Source organism: Lethenteron reissneri, chromosome 1 (assembly GCF_015708825.2).
Source record: "Lethenteron reissneri isolate LAM-NWPU_2019-01 chromosome 1, ASM1570882v1, whole genome shotgun sequence".
NCBI classification, from domain to species: domain Eukaryota; kingdom Metazoa; phylum Chordata; class Hyperoartia; order Petromyzontiformes; family Petromyzontidae; genus Lethenteron; species Lethenteron reissneri.
This window is the reverse complement of record NC_083779.1, coordinates 7879817-7898351: the sequence shown is the minus strand read 5'-3', so window position 1 is coordinate 7898351 and position 18535 is coordinate 7879817. Positions and strand designations below refer to the sequence as shown.

At 52.0% G+C, this 18535-nt stretch overlaps 2 protein-coding genes across 5 annotated transcripts in view; one reads left to right on the top strand and one right to left on the bottom strand.

Moving 5' to 3' along the window:
• Nucleotides 1-1207: 1207 nt before the first annotated feature.
• Nucleotides 1208-12235, top strand: LOC133358469 (protein diaphanous homolog 3-like). The gene is made up of 4 exons (XM_061576824.1): nt 1208-1339; nt 2287-2408; nt 3323-3481; nt 11411-12235. The coding sequence occupies exons 1-4, from the start codon at nt 1219-1221 to the stop codon at nt 11471-11473; spliced, it is 465 nt and encodes a 154-aa protein (XP_061432808.1). The 5' UTR covers nt 1208-1218; the 3' UTR covers nt 11474-12235.
• A 2026-nt stretch (nt 12236-14261) lies between these two features.
• The window catches only part of LOC133346632 (protein diaphanous homolog 1-like), a 58190-nt gene continuing 53916 nt past the window's right edge, over nt 14262-18535 (bottom strand). For all 4 annotated transcript variants that reach the window (XM_061558482.1, XM_061558565.1, XM_061558389.1 and 1 more), the window contains exon 12: nt 14262-15328. In XM_061558482.1, coding sequence (XP_061414466.1) covers nt 15221-15328 — 108 coding nt within the window. In that variant the 3' untranslated portion in view covers nt 14262-15220. The remainder of the gene's footprint in view (nt 15329-18535) is intronic.

The following is an 18535-nucleotide window of genomic DNA, read 5'->3' as shown; positions in this document are numbered from 1 at the left end:
TGCATTTAGAGTATTTGGCTGATGTACATTTCCACGTGGTAAGCCACTTCGTTTGGCTATCATTTGTGGCCAGCTCGCTTCTGAATAAATATTTAAAAAATACGATTTTTTTTAAACACGCTTTAATGAAATGTAGCGTACGAGTAATAGCAGAACTCCACGACTCCAGGAACTGGCCCTGCAGCTTGCCATAACGTAAGGGAACGTCCCCCCTGGCCAACTCCGAGCTGCCCCTCTTCGTGCCCCCTTCCCCCATCGCCTCTCCCCTACTTCCACATCCCCCGCCCCTCGGCGTGGCTCCCCGAAGCTTGCCATAACGTAAGGGACCGTGGTGATTTACAGCCAACGTGAGTTGAGCGTGGACAATTATACCCGTAAAAAGATAGTTTAAAATATATATTTAACATTTTTAATGATAGAATATAGTATTGTCATCAGTATGACATACCTATACCAAGTTTGCAGTCGATGCGACATTGGGAAGACGGTTGAAATTGAGTTACAAGATTTGAGGATACGACAACAGACATTGTGAGTTAAATAAAAGCGTGTACAATGAACTCTGTAGCTCAGTGGGCCTTACCTGCTGAACTAACAATTGTAAAATAGCAAGTAGCCTCCTGTATTCGTGCAGTGCGCTTCACATGTCAGAATACTTTTACAGAATATGAAATGTACACGACTGCCCAGCTCGTTGGCGGCGCGTGAATTAAGCGACTTAATCCCAAAAGCGCCCTTAACTGTGGTCTAATGACAGGGGGGCATTCCTCCTGCAGTATTTATACTGCAGGAGGAATCCTATGAGCTATAAAGCTTTTTTTCACAGAAGTCCAGTAGGGGTGGGTAAGAAAGTTTACGAGAAGATTTACCTCGGGAGATTTTTTTTTCTTCGGCATTGGGATGTTCGCATCATCACCAAAAAAAGAGAAAAAAAACCATGGAAAAGAGATTGAGAATCCCGGAGGAAAGCCATGCAGAGCCGGTGAGAGAGTTCACAAACTCCACACAAAAAATGTGCCCGAGTCAAGAATGGAACCTAGGGCATTCTCTGCCTTGAGGCGTGTGTGTTACCACTGCGCCACCCTGCATGCAGAGGCAGGGAGGGGGGGGTGGAGAGAGTGGTGAGGGAGGGACGGGGGTTGGAGGGGGGGGGACGCTGGCACCCAGCCGGCTCCTAACTTGCCAGTGCTGTCGCCCCAACAGATCAACTCCGTGAGGATGACGGATCCTGCTGAGGGCGGCACCCTCCTGGACCTGGTGGTCAGAGAATGCCAGAAATCCCACCCCGACATCCTCAACGTCATCACGGAGCTCGAGCCTGTTGACAAAGCCACAGGAGGTGCCCGACGGGCCTACCTGCACGCCGCCACAACAGCCTAGGACTCGCCTACTTCTTTGCTAATCGTCTAGATCTCTGGCCCACCATCTCCCTCTCCCACCAATCCATTTGCCTCTCGCTCATGTACGTCTCTGGTTCACAAGCTCACTCGCTCGTTGATCCATCGCTGTGATGCTCGCTCATTCACACGTCCGCTGTCCCAGTGCAGTTGGCGAGACAGGCCACGCGAGAGGCTTCAGTGTCGACGGAGTTTCCATTTCCCTTTTCGTATCGCCGTGAGAGCGTGGTCGTGCGTGGAGCGGTGGGTGGGGGGCGGTGACGGAGGTTGTGACGACATTGTGACGACATCGTGACGACATTGTGACGACGTTGTGACGACATTGTGACGACGTTGTGACGACATTGTGACGACATTGTGATGACATTGTGACGACATTGTGACGACGTTGTGACGACATCGTGACGACATTGTGACGACATTGTGATGACATTGTGACGACATTGTGACGACATTGTGACGACATCGTGACGACATTCTGACGACATTGTGATGACATTGTGACGACATTGTGACGACATTGTGACGACGTTGTGACGACATCGTGACGACATTGTGACGACATTGTGATGACATTGTGACGACATTGTGATGACATTGTAACGACATTGTGACGACATTGTGATGACATTGTGACGACATTGTGACGACATTGTAACGACATTGTGACGACATTGTGACGACATTGTGACGACATTGTGACGACATTGTGATGACATTGTAACGACATTGTAACGACATTGTGACGACATTGTGACGACATTGTGATGACATTGTAACGACATTGTAACGACATTGTGACGACATTGTGACTACATTGTAAAGACATTGTGACGACATTGTGACGACACCGTGGGGACATTGTGACGATGTCGACTTCTCTCCACAGCCGACGAGAAGAATCGGAAATCGGCGATCCAGTCTTTCCGGGCGGAAATCACGAAACTGGAATGCGACCTTGACTCGTTGCCGGACGCCGAGCCCCACCGGGCGTTCTCCAAAACGATGCTCATATCCTTCTCAACGGATTGGTTGGAGTGTTGTGACATTAGACATGGCTATCCATTGTAATTTGCAATGGATACCCATTACCATATACACGCAGTCATTAATCCCGCGACCTCTTCGCACAAGAAGGGCTTACAGGTGACGTCATATAAATGCGTCGTGAACCCGCCACCACCCGACGCAGCCAATTAGTAACGGGTTGTCACGTAAACAACAATGTGCCAATTAGTTACTAGTACAGCACACCAGTTGTGTGTTGGAGAGTAAACCCACTACGACATTTACAGAGTGCTGTGACGTTCCGCTGGTGTTTGCAACAACCAGCCCCCATCAGGCCATTTACCTGTTCAGTTGAGTTCATTTATTAGGTATAACCCTGTGAGCCATGCGGCTCTTGACTCGAGTGCAACCGCAACAAAACAAAAACATGAACAAGAAACATCTTAAAGTGATTACACGCAACAGAAAAATCCTGGAAAAAACAGCAAATTATTCCAGAAAAAACACCGTATTTCAACGCTCGGGGCTGGTTCAGGGCGAACAGCGATTCCATTGGCCCAAGTCGATTCTTTATGCCCACGATGTGTTCACAGAACGAGTCTCGCACACACCCACACTCACTCACTCATTGTTCACGACGTTTGTTTACGAATGTTTACGAGCCCTCCGCTGGGCCGGTGCCTCGCGTGACCGTTTATCCGTCGACGGAGGTGTCCCCCCAAGCGCGCGTTGCCGCTCGTCGACAAACGCCACTCCTAGCCTAGGAGTCACCGTGACCCCCGCGTGACCCCGCGTGACCCCCACGTGACCTCCGCGTGACCCCCGCGTGACCTCCGCGTGACCCACGCATGACCCCCGCGTGACCCCCATGTGACCCCCACGTGACCCCCGCGTGACCCCCCTTGACCCCGTGGCACCCGCTGCTTCAGGAGTGGACGCAGAAGGTGGAGCTGCTGGAGAGGGGCGAGGGCGAGATCGGGGCCGAGTGGGAGAGGCTGAGGGTGAAGTTCAGCCTGAAGGGAGAGACGCCCAAGCCGCTCCTCTCCAGCCTCGCCACGTTCCGCGGGGACTTCAAGGTGCGTGGACACTTCACTCGCCTCCCCCAATCCCTCCACGCCCTCCCCTGCATGAGCCAAGCGGTGGGCTATGGCTAGTTCTGCCAGCACCGGCTGCACACAGGATTCCGCGGGGCAAAGCTGATGGCCGCTCGCAGGCCGGAACTTGCGTTCGGCTTGTGCTGCGCAGGAACAGCTGCCGCCAGGGGGTCCCCTTGGCCGGACCGCAGCAGCAGGGCATTGAAACGGTTAGTCTATGAGCAGTGTTGAGTCTATGGGCAGTGTTGAGTCTATGGGCAGTGTTGAGTCTATGGGTAGTGTTAGTCTATGGGCAGTGTTGAGTCTGTGGGCAGTGTTAGTCTATGGGTAGTGTTGAGTCTATGGGTAGTGTTGAGTCTATGGGCAGTGGTGAGTCTATGGGCCTCTCCCTCGCCCTCCCCTGCATTGGTCACGCGGGGCTGAAGCTCGCATGGCCGGCACTTGCGTTCAGCTTGTGTTGCGCTTGTGTTCGGCTTGGGGGCCGTTCATAAATGACGTCACGCACCTAGGGGGGGGTGGGTCAGACATTTGTGACGATGTGTGACGAGGGGGGGGTGTTGAGAAATGTGACGTCGCATCAAAATGCGCAACTTTAAATGAATACTAGCTGTACTACCCGGCTTCGCCCGGGACTTGTATCTACCACGGCCGGCCGCCTTTGTCTCCCCAGTGGCGATGTTAATACGCTACAGTAGTTAAGTTACTCGTTTGAGGCAGAGTCGACTTAGGGGAGGTTCAAATAATCGTCACCGGTGGTGGCCGTGAGCGGGAATCGAACTGGGTTTGCCGGGTTGGTAGCGCAGCGTAGCGTTAAGCACTACACCCACCGCTCCTCACACACCACACACGCACAGACACACGCACAGACACACACACAGACACACGCAGACACACACAGACAGAAACACACACACAGACAGCACGCTAACCACTACACTACCGCTCCCCACACACCACACACGCACACACACAGACACACACACAGACACACACACAGACACACACACACAGACACACACACACAGACACAGGCAGCACGCTAAGCACTACACTACCGTTCCCCCTACACAACACACGCGCGCGCGTCCATAGGTACACATACACGCGCTTGCTGCAGACACACACGACTTTCAGGGTGCATACGGCAGTAAACGACTGAAATAATAAAGCGGCAATGCTGTGTAAGGAACGCCTTAGACCCGCATTATACATTTGTGTAATGCGAGCGTAAACACACAAACACACACAAACACATACACAATACACACACACATACATGCAGACACACAGACAGCCACATAACACACATACATACACACACATACAAACACAGAAACACATACACACACATACATAGACACACACATACATACACACAAACACATCCACAGACGTACATACACACATGCATACAGGCACGCAGACATACACATAAACACATACAAAAAACCCACATACATACACACACACATACATACACACAAACACATGCACACACATACATACACACATGCATACAGACACACAGACATACACATAAACACATACACACATACACATGACCCGGCTTCGCCCGGGACTTGGATCCACCACGGCGGCAAAACCGACATACATACACACACAGACATACACACAAACACATACACACACATACATACACACATGCATACAGACACACAGACATACACATAAACACATACACATGACCCGGCTTCGCCCGGGACTTGGATCTACCACGCCCAGCCGCCTTTGTCTCCCAAGTGCCGATGTTAATACGCCACACCAGTTACTCGTTTGAGGCTGAGTGGACCTAGGGGAGGTTCAAATAATCGTCACCGGTGGTGGCCGTGAGCGGGAATGGAACTGGGTTCGCCGGGTTGGTAGCGCAGCGTAGCGTTAAGCACTACACCCACCGCTCCTCACACACCACACACGCACAGACACACACACAGACACACGCAGACACAGACAGACACAGACAGACACACACACACACAGACACACAGACAGCACGCTAAGCACTACACTACCGCTCCCCACACACCACACACGCACACACACAGACACACACACAGACACACGCAGACACACACAGACAGACACAGACAGACACAACAACAACAACAACCGCCATTCGCCACTAAGTGGCGGTGACGTCACCACGATGCTTGTGCCAGGCCAAGTGCACCTTGAGGCCACGTGAAGTGTCGAAAGCCCGCTGGCAGGAGGTCACGGGGCAGACCCAGGTGCCACTGGTCGACTGACCGAGATGACCGAGATGACTGGCTGATGCACCACCTGTGCCCCCTACTGTGCCAACTTGCTGTGCTTTAGCCACCCGGCGCTCCGCTCGTTGTTGTGAGCGTCGCTCCTCCGCCCTCCGTTGTTGTTGGAGGGCGACTGCCTCCAACTGCCCAGTAGCGTCCTTCACGAGCCTCCTCCACTGAGGCCGATCTTGACACCGCTGGTACCAGTCATCGGCAAGTCCACTCAGCTCCACGTCCTCCTGTACCACATCACTCCATCTCTTCTCCAGCCCGTGCCGCGCCCGTCTAGCCCCCTCGATCCGGCCGAACAAAAGCTGTTTAGGCATGCGGTGGCTGGGCATGCGGGCTACATGACCCAGCCAACGCAGCCTTGCCTGCCGGAGGAGCTCACTGATGGGACTTTGCCCAGATCTTTCAAGGATTTGTGAGCTCCTCACACAATCCAGCCTGGTTAAACCCAGGATGGATCGTAGGCAGGCCAGCCTAAATGTTTCCAACCGGCGAAGATGCTCCACCAGGGGGGTCCACGTCTCGCAAGCGTAGAGAAGGGAGGGAATGACCGTGGCCGAGAAGACCTGAAGCTTCGTGCGGAGCGACAGACCAGGTAGCTTCCACACAGCGTTACGCAACCGATGAAAAGATATTGCCGCTCGACTGATTCGGAGTGAGACCTCTGCTGATAGACTGGAGCCGGTCATAAGCATACTGCCCAGGTATGGGAAACTCTCCACTCTCTCCACAACTGCCCCATCACCAATTGGGAGTTGTGGGGGTGGAGTGTCCGATGGTACAAAATACCCAGGCAGGTGCTTGGTTTTGGTGGGGCTGATGGTAAGGCCCCACCTCTTAGTGGCACGCTCCAGTCTCAGCAGCAGCGCCTCCAACTCCTCTTCTGAATGAGCAGCTATTACCAAATCATCGGCATACATAACGTGGTTGACCAATAGGGAGCCATCCCTTGATCGCACCCGGGCGTCGATCAGCCTCCCATTATATCTGTACCAAACGGAAATTCCCCCGGTACAGCTATTGAAGGCTTCACGAACTACGCGGTCAAAATAGATGTTAAATAATGTGGGAGCCAGAGGACATCCCTGTCGCACCCCAAGGTGTACAGGGAAAGGCTCCGACTCCCGGCCACGTAGTTTTACCCGGGCCCGCTCACCATCATGAAGGTCCTTAATGATCGTGAGCAGAGGGTCAGGGACTCCGAAAGCACGAAGAACAACCCAGAGTCCAGTCCTACTGATGGTATCATAGGCCTTGACCAGGTCAATAAAGCAGAGATGTAGGTCTTTTTGGAATTCCCTACACCTCTGCTGTAGCAGACGGACAGAAAATATGGCATCTGTGCAGGACCGCCCTTTCCTGAAACCGCATTGGGGCTCCGCAAGCCCCTCCTCAGCGTGCCTAGCAAGGCGATGTTGAATAATCCTTGCCAGGACCTTACCCGGCACACTGAGGAGTGAGATGCCCCTGTAGTTGTTACAGTCTGTGCGGTCCCCCTTCTTAAAGAGGGGGACCACCAGGGCATCCTTCCAGTCCTGCGGAACCCGTCCAGTGGTCCAGACTGTTGTTATGATGTCATATAGGGCAGTCTGTGCACAAACGCCACCCTCCCTCAGCATTTCGCTTGGGAGATCATCTCTGCCCGGTGCCTTCCCTGGTCTCAGACTCCGGATCGCCCTCAGTACTTCCTCAACAGCTGGAACCTCAGCCAGCCACTCACAGGGGGTGACCTCTTCCAATATTTGAGGCACCGCAGCCTCAGCAGGGTTATCCCCACTTTGTGCCATGATGTTTTCCTGGCTGAGAGAATTTCCCTCCCCCAGGACCTCACAGAAATGCTCAGAAAATCTGCAAACCTGTTCCTGGGGGTCGGAGATTGGATCACCGTTTTTTCCTCTAATGATGGTAATAGGTGTGGCGCTGCAGGTTACTTTTTTGATGGAGTTAAATAGTGATTTGTGATCACGGGCCACTGAGGCAGACTCCATCTCCTCAGCAACCCGCGACCACCACCCATCCTTACAACGCCTTACGGCTCTCCGAACTTCCGAGCGAAGGCTGCGGTAAACCTCCTCATTCTCTGACGTGGGATGCTGTAGGCGATGAGAGTGGGCCTGTCGCTTTTTCTCAATTAACCTGAACACCTCCTCTGTCAGCCAGGGTTTCTGGGGAGGTCTGGACCGCGTACCCAAAGCAGCCATTGCAGCTGCATGAGTCACAGTCTTAAACCTCGCCCATTTACCCTCGACATCAGGTGGAGTGGGGGACGATGCCAACCCCAGCTGCAAGCGATGATGAAATTCTCGCTTGCAACTTTCATCAGCTAACTGAGACCAGGCCACTTTTGGTTGGAATGGGATCCTGGGTGTACACCCACCACCGGAGTGGAAGAAAGGCAGGCGCATCTTACAGTCGATGGTCAGAGGACAGATCAGCTCCACGGTAGGTCCTGGTGTCAAGGACATGGGTTCGCATCCGCTGGTCCGTCACTATGTAGTCCAGCAGATGTTCTTGCTTGGACCCGGCATGTATCCATGATGTTGTGTGGATGCGCCGATGCCGGAAGAGCGTGTTGGTAATTACAAGCCCATGGGCTGCACAAAAATCTAGCAGCCTCCTACCGTTATTATTGAGCTGATCTGGCCCATGCCTTCCAATCACTCCAGACCAGGTGTCAGCATCATGACCAACTCGGGCATTGAAGTCACCCAACAAGATGACTCTGTCCCGAGTGGCCACTTTAGCCAGCACCTGTGACAGGAGGTCATAGAAAGCGTCTGACTCATCGGCTTTGCTTGCATCCCTCCACGGATGTTCGTCTTCGGTGGGGGCATAAGTAACCACGACCACCACTCCTCGCCTCTGGTTGATGGGAAGGCGAGCCCAAAGTATCCTGGGGCTTACAGCTTCCCACACCTCACCGCCACGCTCCCACGCCCCCTTCATTCTTTTGTTCAGAAGAAGAGCCACACCCTGTTGTTTGGCAGTCTCCTGCCCCGAGTAGAGGACTGTCCACCCCTCATGGTGGCAGGAGCCAGAACCGGTCCACCGGACCTCCTGAATGCCACAGAGATCCAGGCGGTACCGGTCCAGCTCCCGACAGAGGAGTGGCAGCCTCTCCTCCGCAGTGAGCGTTCGAACATTCCACGTGGCCATCCGCAATGGTTTTTTGTTGTTTCTGGAGGAGCCCCGAGGGTGAAAATTCAATCTCCTGGCTCCGCCAAATGGGGTTTGGCCAGGAGACGTCATAAAAGCCTGACCCCCCGGGGCCTCCGGCACAAGCTTATTTGTTACAGGTTTATGTTTAATTCGTGGTTTAGTGGTAATGAATTGAAGGTGGAGGGGTTACCAGCCCCTCACACCCGTCCAGAGCCCCCGTTTAGCCACTGTGGTGGTCACAGACGCCATGAGGGGAGAGGCCAATGGGCATTGGCCCTCCCCCCACAGCAATGTCCACGACAGTGTTGCCCGTCCGGCACCGCGAGGAGGTAGGAGGTTGTTTTGCCGGACAGACACACACACACAGACACAGACAGCACGCTAAGCACTACACTACCGTTCCCCCTACACAACACACGCGCGCGCGTCCATAGGTACACATACACGCGCTTGCTGCAGACACACACGACTTTCAGGGTGCGTAAGGCAGTAAACGACTGAAATAATAAAGCGGCAATGCTGTGCGAGGAACGCCTTAGACCAGCAACACATTTGTGTAATGCGAGCGTAAACACACAAACACATACAAACACATACACACACATACATACACACACATACACACAAACACATACACACAGACATACACATACACACAAACACACACATACATGCACACAAACACATACACAATACACACACACATACATGCAGACACAGACAGACATATAACACACATACATACACACACATACATAGACACACACATACATAGACACACACATACATACACACAAACACATGCACACACATACACACATACATAGAGACACGCAGACATACACATAAAGACATAAAAAAAACCCACATACATACACACACACATACACACAAACACATACATACACATACATACACACATACATAGAGACACACAGACATACACATAAACACAAACACACATACACATGACCCGGCTTCGCCCGGGACTTGGATCCACGATGCCCCGCCGCCTTTGTCTCCCCAGTGACGATGTTCACACACGACAGCAGTTACGCTTTTGAGGCTGAGTGGACCTAGGGGAGGGCCAGGTCCGTTTCAAATAATCGTCAGCGGTGGTGGGCGTGAGTTGGAATCGAACTGGGGTCGCTCAAGCAGCTTAATGACTGTTTGTACAAAGAACATATAAAGAATCGATTATAATAACCAGGCAAGAGTCCACATTATAGACTGCCAGTACACGCACTCAGCTTCATAAGCAGGCTAGAGTGTACATGATAGAGTGGCAGTACGCTCACCGAGCTTAATAAGCAGGCTACAGTGTACATGATAGACTGGCAGTACGCTCACCCAGCTTAATGAGTATTTGTACAGTGAACATTAAAGTAATCGATTGTTGGCGCGTTGGGTTTAAAAGTAATATTAATAGCACACATTGTGGTGGGGGTGTAGTGAAGAGTAGGAAAAACTTTGATGAATTTACCTCAGAGTGGCGTGGTGGGTGTCGAGGCCTAGTAGCGTGCAAAGCCTGCGGCCTCGCCTAAAATTGTCGGCTTGGAAGAGGCAGGGTACGGGTGGCGTTCCTTCCCCCCCCCCCTAGCGCTCCAACAATACTGTGTAATGGCTATTATTTAATTAAATACGGAGCTTATGAAAGTGGCGAAGGCGTGGCTAGCCGTTGGCAGGGGCAACCGCCGTCCAATGAAACTGCAGCCCTTGGCGAAGGCGTGGCTAGCCGTTGCCAGGTCCAATGAAAGCGGCGAAGGCGTGGCTAGCCGTTGCCAGGGGCAACCGCCGTCCAATGAAAGTGCGTATGGGCCAAAGTCCACACACACACACACAGACAGACAGACATGAACGATTTTATATATATAGATAGACAACACATTCTACTTAATTAAATAGACTTTTTGATAATTGTTTTCTCATACAACATCAGAGTGCAGCGGCACATTAAATACGCACCACAATGACAATAGTTGAAAGCGATTTGAAGCATGTTTTATTTTTATCGGGCGGGGAGGGGGGGCAGAGCTTTGTGACGTCATATTTGAGGGGGGGGGGTCTGACTTTTTGTGACGCCGTGTGACGATGGGTGGGGGGGGACAAAAATCGTCCAGACCGGACCACAGCAGCAGAGCTCTGGAACCTGTTGTGGATGAGTTTAAAGTTCAAGTTTCAAGTTCATGTATTAGGTATAGCCCTGTGAGTCATTCGGCTCTTGAATCGGGTGCAACCGCAACAAACAGAAAACAAAAACATGAACAAGAAAACATCTTAAAGTGACTAAGTGCAAACAGAAAATCCAAGAAAAGAAAACGGCAAAATATTGCAGAAAAAGCACCGTACGAGGCATCACGAGGCGGGGCCACACGCGCGTTCAGCTCCTCCGCGGTGACGCCGATTGTCTCCGGTGGCTTTTTGCGTCTTCATCCCCACCCACTCCACCCGCCTCCCCCCCCCGTTTATATTTCAGAAAGTCATGGACAAAAACAAGCGTCCGGGCTCGCGGAAGAAGAAAAATGAATCGGCGTGTTGAGAGCCGCGGCGTTTCCCTACGTGGAGACCGCGCCGGGTGGGGGGGGGGGGGTCATGGTCGCGGTGGAGAGGTCAAGAGGTCGAGAGGTCGAGACGCACTGGACGACTTGGGGCCCCCTGGAGGGGTCGATTCGATCCTGGGTCCACGCGACTGGTCGGTGAACGTCGATTTTAGATGTCCTCCACGAAGAGCCTCCTGCAATAATCCTCCCCCCCACACACCCCACCGTGCATTATGTCGGACAAACACACCGCATTAATTCAATTGAGAGCAAAACGGTGGCGACGATGTGGTTTTTTTTCCACAGATATAAGTTTACATGTAAAGGACACGTGATCCGTAGGGATCTTGTTCTGGGGTCGCGTTCTGTCCTCTGCGTGCGTTCATTGGTTCTCGGTCGTGGCTCTCAACCAATCAGAGATTGAGCCCTGCGTGCGGGTATTTGGGTGACTTTGGTGGCTTCATATGCGGAGGGTTCAGATGTGTGAAGGAGACGGGACAGCTTTTGTACTTCGTTATTTATGTTCTCCAGAACGACGCCAATGATTGTGTCGTGTTGTGGACAGCGCGCGGGTGGAGGTTTGGACGGTCGGCACGAACTCTGGGAATGACATTTATCTGGGAATGCCGTTTCCCAGAGTGTGGAAAAAGTCACGTGGATCAACATTTGTATCTGCTATGAAGAAGGGTCATTGCCCGAAACGTCGTCTGTATATTTCCTGCTCTTTTAAAGCCACAGTGTTATTGACGCGGAACGTGTTGAGTGTTTTGTTGTTGTTGTTGCTGTTGTCGTCTGCGCTCGGGCACCGCTGCCATCGCCACAACAGCAGCAGCATCGCCAGGTAACTTGTTCAAGTGTGTGGATTCGGGATTTTTGAAGGTGGAAGACTCAACCGGTGTCATCTCCAGCATCTCTGCGCGCGTGTGTGTGTGTCTGTGTGTGTGTGAGTGGGGAGCGGTGGTGCAGCGGTTAGCACTACGCTGCGCTACGAACCCGGTGACTCGGGTTCCATTCCCGCTCACGGCACAACAACGGTGACGATTATCTGAACCGGTGCCGGGCCTCCCCTAGGTCGACTCGGCCTCAAATGAGTACCAGGTGGGGCGTGTGAAAACATCACCACTGAGAAGACAAAGTTGCCCGGGCGTGTAGCTACTACACGTGTAGCTACAACACGTGTAGCAGCTACACGTGTTGTAGCTACTACTTATGTAGCTACTACACGTGTTGTAGCAACTGCACGTGTAGCTACTACACATGTAGTAGCTACTACCCCTGTACATATGTAGTAGCTACTACACGTGTAGCTACTGTACGTGTTGTAGCTACTACACGTGTAGCTACATGTGTAGTAACTACTACACGTGTAGCTACTACACGTGTTTCGATTTCGGTAAGTAAAAAGAAACAACAGCAGCAGTGCACTGTGGTGGTCCCTTAAATAGCCTCGGAGCCGCACGTTGCCGAACCCTGCCCATGGTAAACTGGATTTCCATGGTGAAGTGGGCTTCCATGGTAAACTGGACTCCCATGGTAAAGTGGGCTTCCATGGTAAACTGGATTTCCATGGTGAACTGGACTCCCATGGTAAACTGGACTTCCATGGTGAACTGGACTCCCATGGTGAAATGGACTACCATGGTGAACTGGGCTTCCATGGTGAACTGGACTCCCATGGTAAAGTGGACTTCCATGGTGAACTCGACTTCCATGGTGAACTGGACTCCCATGGTAAAGTGGACTCCCATGGTAAACTGGACTACCATGGTGAACTAGACTCCCATGGTAAACTGGACTACCATGGTGAACTGGACTCCCATGGTGAACTGGACTCCCATGGTGAACTAGACTCCCATGGTAAACTGGACTACCATGGTGAACTGGACTCCCATGGTGAACTGGACTTCCATGGTGAACTGGACTCCCATGGTGAACTAGACTCCCATGGTAAACTGGACTACCATGGTGAACTGGACTCCCATGGTGAACTGGACTTCCATGGTGAACTGGACTCCCATGGTGAACTAGACTCCCATGGTGAACTGGACTTCCATGGTGAACTGGACTCCCATGGTGAACTAGACTCCCATGGTGAACTGGACTCCCATGGTGAACTAGACTCCCATGGTGAACTGGACTTCCATGGTGAACTGGACTCCCATGGTAAACTAGACTTCCATGGTAGATTGGACTTCCATGGTGAACTAGACTTCCATGGTGAACTAGACTCCCATGGTGAACTAGACTTCCATGGTGAACTGGACTTCCACGGTAGATTGGACTTCCATGGTGAACTGAACTTCCATGGTGAACTGGACTTCCATGGTGAACTGGACTTCCATGGTGAACTGGACTTCCACGGTAGATTGGACTTCCATGGTGAACTCGACTTCCATGGTAAACTGGACTCCCATGGTGAACTGGACTTCCATGGTGAACTGGACTCCCACGGTAGATTGGACTTCCATGGTGAACTGGACTTCCATGGTGAACTGGACTTCCATGGTGAACTGGACTTCCATGGTGAACTGGACTTCCATGGCCAAGAGTCAGCAACCAAAATAACAAGAAAAACAATTTTTTCCCTCCATGAATAAAAAAAACCCCTTAAACATTTCAAGAGCCGCGATGCAGTTCGCTGACAGAGCCCTTTGCCCTGCACCGACCCGCCGTGCAGAATTGCGCGACATCCGTGCCCTTGGCAGGCCCTGGCCACCCGCGGCCCCTCTGCTCGTGCGCTCGCGTTCACACCGACTTGCACTTTTATCTTTACGAATGCACACAGCGGACATTGAATAACTTTTTTTATTTTATTACTAAAAACAAAATTTCGGCTCGTAAAAAAATACAAAGAGCAGAACGGCGGTCGGGGCACGGCGTTCAGTCGATAGGTTGGGTCTGGCTGAGACGGGGGGGGGGGGGCAGGTGATCGACACGCAAAGTGTTGGGAAGCGCTGCTGCTTCATATAAAGTTCAGAAATGTGTTTCGCGTTCAGCAGAGATTCTCCGGGGCGAGCAGACAACACCGCAGTGTCATTAGGCCACATTGTCCGTCCAGAGGATAAACATCACAGGGGGGCCACTGGTAGGGCCAGACCGAGGGGCGTGCAGGGCCTTGGGGAAAATCTCTCTCTCATCATCACCACGGTGGCTAGGAGATGTTAACTACCTCGCCTGGTATGCAGGAGGTCGTGGGTTTAGAAACGTGCGTTTATAGTATTTGGTTGCTGTACATTTCCACACGATACGCCATTTTGTTGAGCTATCGTTTGTGGCCAGGCCGCTTCTGAAAAAGAGCTGCTCAGCTCAGTGGGCTTTACCTGGTAAAATAAAAAAATATATATTTTAATAGTTTAAGTGCCCCCAATAGTCCCGCACACTCCGACAAGGAGACACTAAACGTGCCAGTCTTGAGCCAGGCCCAACTGGGATTACACTCGGCAATCGTCGCCTTCCCTGCCCCCCCTCACCCCCCCCCCCCCCCCCATCTATGGGGAGGAATGTTGCCACGTTTTGTAGGCCAGGAGCCCAGTCACCTCGTGCCACTAGGGGGACGGGGGGGGGCGGTGGCGTTTGAAATGTGTCGAGATGAGACGCGACGTGAAGCGCTTCAGGGAGACCTCGGGGCAACGGAATAGGGGCGGCTCTGTCTGACGCGAATCGCGACCGCGATGGGTGCTCCTGCCGATGGCTAAGGCCAAGGCCCCGCCATCGTCAATGTCAGCGCGCGTGTCAATATTCGGTTTTTAGCGTCTGTTGAGAGGGTGTACGGGGCCCGACCGGGCGGCGACATCGTACAAGTCGTTGAAGGACTTTCTCCGCAAGCTCCGACGGTTCCCCTTGTCCATGATTTTCTGAAATAAAAAAGTTATATTTATAAACGATTTTTTACAAACACGCTTTTATGAAATGTACGAGTCATGGAAGAAGTGGCCCCGAAGCTTGCCACAACGTAAGGGACCGTGGACAATTAGACCCAAGCCGAAACATAACATATAAAAAAGAATGTTTAAAATATATCTTTTTAATTTTTTATGATAGAATATAGTATTGTCATCAGTATGACATAAGTATACCAAGTTTGCAGTCGATAGCACATTGGGAAGTGGGTTAAAATTGAGTTACAAGATTTGAGGATACAACAACGACAACAGACAGAGTGAGTTAAATGAAACCGTGTAAAAAGACACGGGCGGAGGAGTCACAAACGCCACCAATGCGATCGCCGCCATCATGATTTCACGCACCTCTCTGGTCTGGAGAAGGGTCAATGCACGAAACGTCACCCGTTATATATGATTAATTTTAAGATAGCGAAGACAAAGATCCCTGATTTAGCCTTAGACCAGGGGTGGGGAACGTCCGGCCCGCAAAATCATTTCCTCTGGCCCTGCCAAGGCAACCGCAGGCGGGACTCGAAATTCAATAAATCTAGGAGCAAACCTGGAAAAGCAGTTGCGAGTAGCAGCAACATCATCAATACCAGCTAACATCACACGCCTCGCCAAAGAGAAGCAGTTCCAGCCATCACATTAAGGGTTAGTTAATGAAATGTTTGACTAAATATAACAGGCACATTTTAAAGTTGATAATTTTGTATGGCCCGCGAATGATGTTCTAAATATCCAAATGGTCCTTGGCAGAAAAAAGGTTCCCCACCCCTACCTTAGACTGTGGGTGGCAAGTGCTGTTAGCGAGCACCTATGAAGGCCGGCACAGCACACAAGGGGGTGGGTGGCCAGCACCACGCCCGGCCGCCTTTGGCCCCCCAGTGGCGATGTTTTACACACCGCACCAGGTACTCATTTTGAGGCTGAGTCGACCTAGGGGAGACCTAGGACCGATTAAAATATTAATCACTGCTATGATGGTCGTGAGTGGGAATCGAACTTGGGTCGCCGGGATCAAAGCCACCGCTCCCATAAGACAAATAAGCCCCGTATAGCTTTTAACAGACTGTTATGGCAAGTGCTGTTCGCGAGCACCTATGAAGGCTGGCACGGCACACAAGGGGGTGGGTAGCCAGCACCACGCTCGGCCGCCTTTGTCTCCCCAGTGGTGACGTTTTCCCACCGCACTCGTCACCGGCGTTGGCCAATAGCGGGAAATCGAACTCGGGGGACCCGGGCTGCACTGCCGCTCCCCATAATTGTAAGACCACACACACCCACACACGGTGTGAGTGATGAATGTGTCAGCTTGTTATTCGTGCTTTTGCGGCCGCTGCCAACGCGGCGAGGTCAGCTCCCTGACATGGAGGCCTCGTGCCCTCTGCTGGCAAATTTGTGATGTGCTGCACGCAACGAGACTGGGGTGTTCATGGAGGGTTCTTCTCGTCCGTAACGTCTGCCAGCCCGGCAGGCAGTTGCCTGACAGTGCCGATGAGACCCAGAGGAGGCGAAAACGGTTGCAGGGCGTCCCTTCTGCTCCTTAAACGATTGCCACTGGAAAGCATTCGTCCAGAGGTCCCATTTGATCTCATGGGTCTAAAATGTGTTCCGATAGCAATGAAACATCCGGTATATTATCGTGCCATCGTTCCTACGGCGCAAGGCTATCGCAAACGTTTCGCAGCTAGAGCCTGCAGCAGCTTCACCAGGAGGGGGAGGGGACGACGTTGCTGTGCGTCATCCCAATCGAGTATTTTCCAGGGGACTCAGTCCTGTCCAATTTCCTCAATGACGCCGGTGGTGCGCAAATGTCACGGTTCCCCTTTACGAACGACATCACAGCATCGTGAGCGTGAAAGTGCGAAGCGGGCGGTGACTACTTTGTTTGCGCCAAACAACTTCTGTGGCCTGCCGAGTTCCAACCGCGAACCTCTCCGCGAGCGGTTCGAACGCGGTGCCGCTGATCGGCGCCACCGCCCCGGTGCACCGCCGATTAGCACGGGTTGGCTACGTGCGGTGCGAGAGAGGATCAACATACACACGTACTGCCCATAGACTCAATACTGCCCATAGACTCAACACTGCCCATAGACTCAACACTGCCCATAGACTCAACACTACCCACAGACTCACACTGCCCATAGACTCAACACTACCCATAGACTCAATACTGCCCATAGACTCACACTGCCCATAGACTCAACACTACCCATAGACTCACACTGCTCAAAGACTAACACTGCCCATAGACTCACACTGCTCAAAGACTAACACTGCCCATAGACTAACACTGCCAATAGACTAACACTGCCCATAGACTAACACTGCCCATAGACTAAACACTGCCCATAGACTAACACAGCCCATAGACTAACACTGCCCATAGACTAACACTGCCCATAGACTAACACTGCCCATGGACTCAGCACTGCCCATAGACTCAACAATACCCATAGACTCAACAATACCCATAGACTCAGCACTGCCCATAGACTAGCACTGCCAATAGACTAACACTGCCCATAGACTCAATACTGCCAATAGACTCAACACTGCCCATAGACTCAATACTGCCCATAGACTCAACACTACCCATAGACTCACACTGCCCATAGACTCAACACTACCCATAGACTCACACTGCCCATATACTCACACTGCCCATAGATTCACACTGCCCATAGACTAGCACTGCCAATAGACTAACACTGCCCATAGACTCAATACTGCCCATAGACTCACACTGCCCATAGACTCACACTGCTCATAGACTAACACTGCCCATAGGCTAACACTGCCCATAGACTCAACACTGCCCATAGACTCAGCACTGCCCATAGACTAACACTGCCCATAGACTAACACTGCCCATAGACTAACACTGCCCATAGACTAACACTGCCCATGGACTCAGAACTGCCCATAGACTCAACAATACCCATAGACTCAACACTGCCCATAGACTAACACTGCCCATAGACTAACACTGCCCATAGACTAACACTGCCCAAAGACTCAACACTGCCCATAGACTGAACACTGCCCATAGACTAACACTGCCCATAGACTAACACTGCCCATAAGCTAACACTGCCCATAGGCTAACACTGCCCATAGACTAACACTGCCCATAGACTCAACACTGCCCATAGACTAACACTGTCCATAGAC

Bases quoted from the DNA above. Each gene is read 5' to 3' on its own strand.
- LOC133358469 (XM_061576824.1), top strand. From the start codon at position 1,219: ATGACGGATCCTGCTGAGGGCGGCACCCTCCTGGACCTGGTGGTCAGA. The intron at 2,409-3,322 runs ATATCCTTCTCA...ACCCCGTGGCAC, and splicing joins CGTTCTCCAAAACGATGCTC to CCGCTGCTTCAGGAGTGGAC. The intron at 3,482-11,410 runs GTGCGTGGACAC...TTTATATTTCAG, and splicing joins CGTTCCGCGGGGACTTCAAG to AAAGTCATGGACAAAAACAA.